Consider the following 8,559-nt stretch of genomic DNA (forward strand, 5'->3'; position numbering starts at 1 on the left):
CACTGTAGCGGAGCATGTAGTAGAGGGCCATACACTATCGACCACTATTGTGGCCACTACATATGCTACAGTACTATGTAAATCAATTCTCCATGACGTATAGTAGCACCTTACAATTATAACACACATGCTAAATACATTGTGAAGCTCTCGAGGTACTGCAAACCACAATTATTTTGAAGACGGCCGGCCTGTAAGCCTGTTTCATTCATGACCTTGATGTCGATTATTTCTGGCTCTTAACCTTGGAGAGGAAATCCGAGATGTTGATATCCGAGCTGCCACCACTGTTCATTGCCTTCCTCGCCTTCTTACTCCACTCCAAAGCTTTCAGCCTGAACTCCTCGCACCTTTCCCCTTCCATCACTTGCCGCACACACCTCTCCACCTCCTTCCTCGTGACCACCCCATCGGAATCCGGCCGTACCCGCACGCCGACGCGCCACACGTCCTGGACGTACTTGGCGTTCGTCGGCTGGTCCGACCAGTGCGGCATCGCCACTATGGGCACGCCGGAGCTGATCGCCTCCAAGGTCGAGTTCCACCCGCCGTGCGTCACGAAGCACCCAACCGAGGGGTGCCCTAGAACCTCCAGCTGCGGGCACCACGGCACGACGAGCCCCTCGCCGCCGGCGAAGTTCTTGGGCAGCTTGCGGGTCTCCGTGGCACTGACCACCCACAGGAACGGCATGCCGCTGCGGCAAAGCCCCTCGGCTACTTCCTCCATCTGCCTCGCGCCTAGGGAGGCTATGCTGCCGAAGGAGACGTACACGACGGAGACCGCCGGGTGGGCGTCCAGCCAGGCCTTGCACTCTGCCGCCATTGGGGTGTAGAGGTGGACGCCGTAGGATACATTGTCGTCGTCGTCGCCCGGAAGGTGGTGATCGAGGTTCACCGATGGCATGTTTGGACCGACCGTCTTGGCACCCCACGTCGAAGCCAAGAAATCTGCTTCCTGTGAATGTGATATGCAGAGCATGACATGGTGTCCAGTGTCTGTACTATGCTAGCTAGCTTGTCCACACACACTCGCAAGTATCAGTCAGTGGCACGACATTTTTAATTTCATGCGTGCAGCGTGCATGTGTGGGCTTCGCTGAGCCACCCACACTCACCTGCGGCTCCAAGTCGTAGAATGAATTGACAAGCACGTGGTCCGCGGTGCCCAAACCTAAGAACTGGCTCGTCAGCAACTCCAAGAGTCCCGGGGGACGGTTCTTGTCAACGAAGAACGTCGGCAGGTCGGTCAGTTGGAGGCGGACCGGCAGCCCTGCCAGCTCCTCCGGCAGCTCCTGATCCCTCACCGGCGGCGACGGTATCCTGCCGGCCAGCAGGTGCGTGTACAGCACGTCCACGGCGCACGTCTGCGTGAGGAACGCCGCGCACGCCGCGCCGCGCCGCCGCGCCACGCCCTGCGCCCACGGCAGGAACGCGTCGTACACCACCACGTGCACCGGCCGGCCCAGCTCCGACTCCGACCAGAGGAGCCGGTCCACCGACCCCGGCCCGGCGGAGCTGAGCCGCCCGAAGTAGGGCGCGCGGTGCCCTCCTACCCCGTCGGGGCCGCTGTCGTCGCAGCCGTCGGAGAAGACGGCGACGTGGACCGAGCCGGTGGCTGGCCTGGTCGAGCCGGCGACGAAACGGGTGACGGCGAGAGTGCAACGCACGCCGCTGTGGCTGGCGAGGCGCCTGGCGAAATGGAAGAGAGGATTGATGTGGCCCTGGGACGGGTATGGCAGGAGCAGGATGTGGATGCTGTGCAGTGCCGGTCCTACAAATTTGAGGGCCATTGCGACGACCCCTAAACTATAAAATTTTATAATAATATAAGTTAATTTTTTCGTAAAGGGAAAGCAAATCCAGTCATATATAGACAAACTGCTCTTCTTATCTTTTTCATTTTCTTTTCATGGTCCTTGACAATTGTTTCTTAGGTAACATTCTAAAATTCTAACACCTAACTTAAATTACAAGAAAAATGGAACAAAAAACTAGTGCCTAGACAATTGGGACATAAACAGAACTAAGATTCACAAATCACAAAAAATAAAAGGATAGAAGGAAATAACAAAGATCACATGTTGTAGTCCTCTTCGAGCCCTGCCAGCTGGTCGCCGGTATCGTTTGGAGTTTGGAAGGCTAGAACTCGGGTGCAGAGGTTTTGGTATTATCCACTACAGCTCGTGATCGCGTGGTGAACTGGTGAAGTGTCGCTGATGCCGCTGCGTCTAATCACGACTCGTGATCGCTATGTGTGGCAACTCGTGTATGAGCATTGGTGACTTGACTGCTTTTGGCTCACGATTTTTTTATGATAAATCATTGCACCATATATATACATATACTAATAAATAAAGATTATAACTAAAGAGTATATTGTATTATATATATAGGTTTGGGCCCCTATCTCGCGAGGGCCCTCGGCCGTCGCACCTCCTGCCCTCCCCCTAGGGCCGGCACTGATGCTGTGATCGGAGTAGTTCACCATGGTTGTAGTATCAGCGGGTGGTAACAATGCTAGCCCGATATTCAAGGGAAAGACGAAAGAGGTCCACGCTATATATATATAGAGAGACGCCCTTGCGTTGTTGCTGTGTTGACAAAGCAAATTAAGTCCTTGTTTAAATGTGAAAAAAATTTGGATTTCGTTATTATAGCAGTTTCGTTTGTTTGTGGTAAATATTGTCCAATCATAGACTAACTAGGGTCAAAAGATTCGTCTCGCGATTTACAGACAAAATGTGTAATTAATTTTTGTTTTCGTCTATATTTAATGCTTCATGAATGTGCCGCAAGATTCGATGTAACAGGAAATTTTGAAAACTTTTTGATTTTCGGGGTGAACTAAACAAGGCCTAAGCTGAAGTAGTTTTTTCTATTAATTAAAATAAAATTACGCAAAAGTATTATTAGTGGTGGAGGACAAGTGAGGATCTGAGATATGACGTAGATGCACTGACGTATGTAGCGATGAAAGCTGATGAAATGACGTGCGTGATACAGTAGACATGTGCAAATAAAACTCAAGGTATGGCTGTGGCAGAGCTAGCTCCGCCACTGAACTGAAGGCCGAAGCAACCCTAACTTATCTCTATATGCGAGACGAATTTTAAAAATTATACACTGGATCTAATATACTGTCAGCTCAAGGTCGACCGCGTTATATTGCCTCTAGCTAGTAGCTACGACATGTTTTTAGTCTGGAGATACTATTTTTCAGCGCCCACCTGCTAGTAGCCTAGATAGCGATCATTCAAATATGGTAATATATCACCCGCCACTCCGAAATCCGAATCAGAGAAACATGTCGTAGCATCAGTGTTGCAATAAAAATATAACGCTTTTGACGATGTGTATCTTCTTGAATGTTTGTTATTGTGGTGCACAAGTTTCTAGAATAACATTATTATTGCTCTAGACCTAGCTAGATGCCCGATAGCTACTGGAAATGACTGTGGTTCCCTAGCTTCACCCAACGAATTGCATCTGACAGTGACTACATAACTAATCCCACTCCTGTTGAGATGCATTTCTGTTCAGACATGAACATTGCATCATTTCAACGTGACTAGCACTAACAGAGGCAAAAGTTAATTCACGAAAATGTGGATGGTGATACAAAGCATGCTGTGAAAAGTTTTTTTTATAAGAAGCACATGCTGTGAAATGTTGGTAGTAAGAGAAGCAAGCATAAAAGGAGATTTCTTCTAGGGATCAGGTATGCTCTCCTCTATTGATCGTGACCAAAATGACAAAACACCTTTGTGAAAGAGAATCTTTGATGACATGCTGGTCCGTCATGTCATGACTCATGACTCTTGCGAGGACCATTGCCCCCGGCCTCCTAGCAGAGGCTGCAACCACGTACTCTAGGGGTCATGCTGGATGTCACAATCAACACTACCATGGCAAGTCCCAGCAGGTTGTTCGTATGATTCTAAAAAGAAGATTATTCGTATGTTAAGGGCATCTCCAATGGTTTCCAAATAAGCTAGTTTAGAAAAAAAAATTGATTGACTATTAAGAAGAGAGATTAAATGGCTAGCGACTCCTAAATAGCTAGTCTAGCATGATGTCCTAGAAACATCTCTCTCACAGCTCATTTAACTTTTCAGTATAGTGTTTATTTTTTTTTATTATTTTTATGTCTCATTTAGTTAGCTATTTACAAATTAGCATTAGGCCTGGTAAATCAGATACATGTAGTGGTAAGGTGCTAATTGGGCCTGGCAAACGGTTTCGGCCCATCAAAGGTTTTGTCGCACTTTTCTGACGTATATGGGGACAAATCGTCGATACCCGAGGGGCCTTGAGCCCGAGGAGGCCCCGAGCCAGAGCTCACGGCGCGCGCGCGGCCCGTCTCGTCGATCGAGCGCCGGGCCTCCTGTATCACACACAGGCAGAGAGTGGAGACACACTGGCCGCCGAAGGCGACGGCACAGTGACAAAGCGCCGGCCGCGGCGACAGCAACAGCAATGGGCGGCGCGCCGTGCTTGCGGTTGCGGGGCCAAGTTGACCACAACGGGCGCGCGGCAGCTACCTATACTGCTCTGCTCGCATGCATCAATGCATGACAGTAACCGCGCTAGGCTACGCGCTATTCCGTACGCATTACAGTACTAGCTACGATTAGAAGATCACAGCAGCAGAAGCAATGCCGTTTTCCCGTCTCCATGGCCATGGTGCACCATCTGTTTTGAGAGCTCTGCTAATTATAAGCTCTAAGTTGGTGTGGCATAGTAGTATTTTAGACCGATTTCTCTATTTATATATTTTCATGCTCTTGCATATATATCTCGATCAGACATCAAATATTTATGCTCGAATATAGAGCCCGAGTGAAGCTCTAAGGTGTCTACAAGATTATGTGTTTTCTAACCTTTCAGTGTAGCGCAAAGCGACGAACTTCTCAACGTACGATGGCACCAAGGCCCTAGATAAACCACAATATATATGAGCTGGCTACAATACTTTTTTCATAGTTGGATTCAAATTTGAGATCTCTGGTCCTGTTGTATCGTATTGAGTTGTGAGTTGCATGCAGCTAAACTAAAAGTTTTAAACTAACAGAATAGGTAAAGATGAGCATATAACCTGCAGGCAGACGGTCCAACACGACCTCCACTAGTCCATGCCAGGCACGGCACGAAGCATAGGTCGTGCTTGGGCTACCACCTTAGCCTGTCGGGTAGCACGACACGGCCCGATAAATAACCAAAGGCCTAGTGAAGGCCCGCTATGTCTATAGCCCAACACCAATACTAAATCCCAATCTGGCCCATACACTAACTCGGTCATTTTGAACACCCATCCACTATCATCGTCTCGTCCACTCCACATCCCCTTCTAGGTTGCGACTACACCGCTTCCACTCCATCTCCGTCTGCATCCCCTTAGGTTGTGACTCTGCTGCTTCCCCTCTCTCCACGTTGGATCCAGACGCACCTCCTTTTCTCTGACGCGTAAGCGACCGTCGGCCGAGCGTGATGCAAGCCTCCCTCCCCCGACGCACGCCTCCGCTCAACCAGATTCCAATGCCCAACTACGTCGCCTCCTTCGCCGGCCCCATGCTTAAGGACCTCGTCATAGACTAGGCGCGTGGCCACGCCCTTCTCCTCTTCCTCCCTGCTCCCTAAGTCCCTATGTAGCGACTGTGCGATTTATGGGTCAGGCCCGCGCTATAAGATTGGTCGTGCTTTTTAGGCCAGCCTGGCACAAAAAAGACGTAGAGTTTCGTGTCTGGGCCGTCGGCTAGGCACGAGGCCCGACCGCCCCGCGGGTCCTTCTGTGTCATGTCGTGCCGGTCCGAGCGGCCCGATTGCTCGTCTTTTAAGAATAGAAGACAATTTGCTTATACTTTAACATCACTTGAGTGCTTATGCTATATTGCACACGCCTTACCAAATAACAATTTATATTTTGTGTTCACAAAATTTTGGGGTGCAATTTATTATTTATACCCTAGAAATGAGAGCCTCCATATGTATCGATCATCTCTTTAAATGTATAGGAGACGCGGATATCTTTGTATATATTAAGAGGTGAAACCGTATAGCAACGAACGAGACATCAAACGGTGTATCCGTATCCGGCCATGTGCAATCAGTTAGCCGGAGTCACAGGAGTGGAGTGTCCAAAACAGGATAGGAAGTCTGCGATGGCGACATCCGAGCTACCGCCTTCACTCATGGCCTTCCTCGCCTTGCCGCTCCAGTCCAAAGCTCTGTTCCTAAACTCCTTGCCCATCTCCCCCTCCATGACGTCCCGCACGCACCTCTCCACCTCCTCGCTCCTCACCACCCCCCGCGCATCCGGCCGCACCCGTACGCCGACGCGCCACACGTCCTGGATGTACTTGGCGTTCGTCGTCTGGTCCGACCAGTCCGGCATCGCCACCATGGGCACGCCGGCGCTGAGCGCCTCCACCGTCGAGTTCCAGCCGCAGTGCGTGAAGAAGCAGCCGACGGCGGGGTGCGCTAGGACCTCCAGCTGCGGGCACCACGACACCAGGAGCCCCCTGCTGGCCTCCCTGGCCTTGTCGGCGAAGCCCTCGGGTAGCTTGCCGGTCTCCGTTGCCCGGACCACCCACAGGAAGGGCTTGCCGCTGCCGTAGAGGCCCTCGGCGATCTCGCCCATCTGGTCGGCACCCAGCGACGCCATGCTGCCGAAGGAGACGTACAGGACGGACCGCGCCTGCTGGGCGTCCAGCCACGCCTTGCTCTCTGCCGCCATTGGGACGTGCAGGTGGATGCCGTAGGACACGTCGTCCGGCAGGCGGTTGTCGAGGAACGCCGACGGGACGGTCGGCCCCACCATCCTGGCTCTCCACGTAGCCGCCAGGTACTCCGCTTCCTGCGGCTCCAGGTCGTAGAACGAGTTGACGAGCACGTGGTCGGCGGTGTCCAGCCCCAGGAACTGGTTCACCAGCAGCTCGCGGAAGCACGGGGGGTAGCTGGTGTCAGCCAAGAACGTGGGCACGTCGCCGACCTCGAGCTGGGTGGACAGCCCGGGCAGGTCCCGCAGCACCTCCTCCTCCTCCTCCTCCTCCTTCGGGCGCAGCAGCGGCGGGGGCGGCACCCGGCCGGTCCACGCGTGCGCGTACAGGATGTCCACGGCGCACGGCTGCGTGAGGAACGCGGCGGACGCCGCGCCGCGCCGCCGCGCCACGCGCTGCGCCCACGGGGCGAACGCGTCGTACACCACCACGTGGACGGGCCGCCCCAGCTCCGACTCCGACAGGAGGAGCGCGTCCAGCGTCTCGGAGCCGGCCGACTCGATGCGCTCGAAGTAGGGGACGCCCATCCCGCCGAGCTCGTCGGGCCCGCGCTCGTCGCAGCCGTCGGAGATGGCGGCGACGTGGACGGAGCTTGGGGTCGGCTTGGTCGAGTTGATGATGAAACGGGTCGCCGCCAGGGTGCACCGGACGCCGCTGCGGGCGGCGAGCCGCTTGCCGAACTGGAGGAGCGGGTTGATGTGGCCCTGCGTGGGGAATGGGAGGAGAAGGACGTGGACTACGCTTTGGTCGGACGACGACGTCCTCGCCGCCATGGTTCAGCTGATAAATGAATGTGATGATTCTACCACAGATGTATGATTTGCAACAATGGCGACGATGTTGTTCGGAAGTACGAGACTGCAGGTGTTTCTCTATATATATAGATAGACGTCCGTCGAAAAGAATTCATCAGATGCTGAAGCAAAGCCCAAGCGGCCAACTGTTTCTATTGAATTCGGTGAGAAGGATCGGAGCTCGTTTTTTTTTGACGGAACTGGAGGGATTTGCATCCCTACAGGAATTTTATTAAAAGGAATCAAAATTACAAAGTAGCCGGCAAAGAAAAGAAAAGGGGGAGAAGGGGTCAGCCGGAAGCACGACTAGGAGACAAAGGAGGAGAAGAAAATAAAAGCTAACACAGAGAGAGACCAAGCTAAGATAAACTTGCTATCCATTGATTGAGACCTTGGAAGAACCTTCGTCTTATTCTCAGAACTAAAAGCTGAAGTTCAGCCCTGAAGAAATCTTTGGCTGATTGAAAGCTTAGGTTTATTTGTCGAAAGATGTTGTCATTTCTTATCTTTCAGATTGCCCATGACATTAAGATAATGATTTCCATGAAGAAGGGAACTTGAAGCTGCGCCTTGAAGCTTTCTAAAATTTGAAAAGGGCTTAAGCTTTGATCCACTTGAACATTGATCCAGGCCCAGCATTGAATGGCAAATGGACAGACTAAAAAGAGATGTGCCAGAGATTCATCCAAAGAGTCATTGCAGAGGACACAGCTATAATCTGGCAGTGCCATTCGCTTCCTTCTTAGCAGCTCCCGAGTACTTAGTCTATCCTTTATTAGTAACCAGAAGAAGACTTTGTGCGTGTTTTGACAGGAGCAACGCCAAAGCCATTTGTAGACCGGGTGAAGAGTTGAATGACCACTGAGACACTGATAAGCTTTTTTAACTGAGAAATCAGCCGAGTTCCAGATATAGATCCATCTATCCGGAGTGTGCATAAGCTGGAAACCCTCAAGGCAAGTTTGTAACTGAGTCATTTGTCTATGAGC

At 51.8% G+C, this 8,559-nt stretch overlaps 2 protein-coding genes across 2 annotated transcripts; both read right to left on the bottom strand.

Moving 5' to 3' along the window:
- On the bottom strand, window positions 227-1,790 carry LOC8059011 (UDP-glycosyltransferase 74F1). The gene is made up of 2 exons (XM_002462629.1): window positions 1,116-1,790; window positions 227-955 (listed from the first exon to the last, which is right to left on the bottom strand). Exons 1-2 carry the CDS (start codon window positions 1,788-1,790, stop codon window positions 227-229), a joined length of 1,404 nt encoding a protein of 467 aa, XP_002462674.1.
- On the bottom strand, window positions 5,986-7,717 carry LOC8054853 (UDP-glycosyltransferase 74E2). The gene has a single exon (XM_002462630.2). It carries the CDS (start codon window positions 7,547-7,549, stop codon window positions 6,104-6,106), a length of 1,446 nt encoding a protein of 481 aa, XP_002462675.1. The 5' UTR covers window positions 7,550-7,717; the 3' UTR covers window positions 5,986-6,103.

Source organism: Sorghum bicolor, chromosome 2 (assembly GCF_000003195.3).
Source record: "Sorghum bicolor cultivar BTx623 chromosome 2, Sorghum_bicolor_NCBIv3, whole genome shotgun sequence".
Taxonomy (NCBI): domain Eukaryota; kingdom Viridiplantae; phylum Streptophyta; class Magnoliopsida; order Poales; family Poaceae; genus Sorghum; species Sorghum bicolor.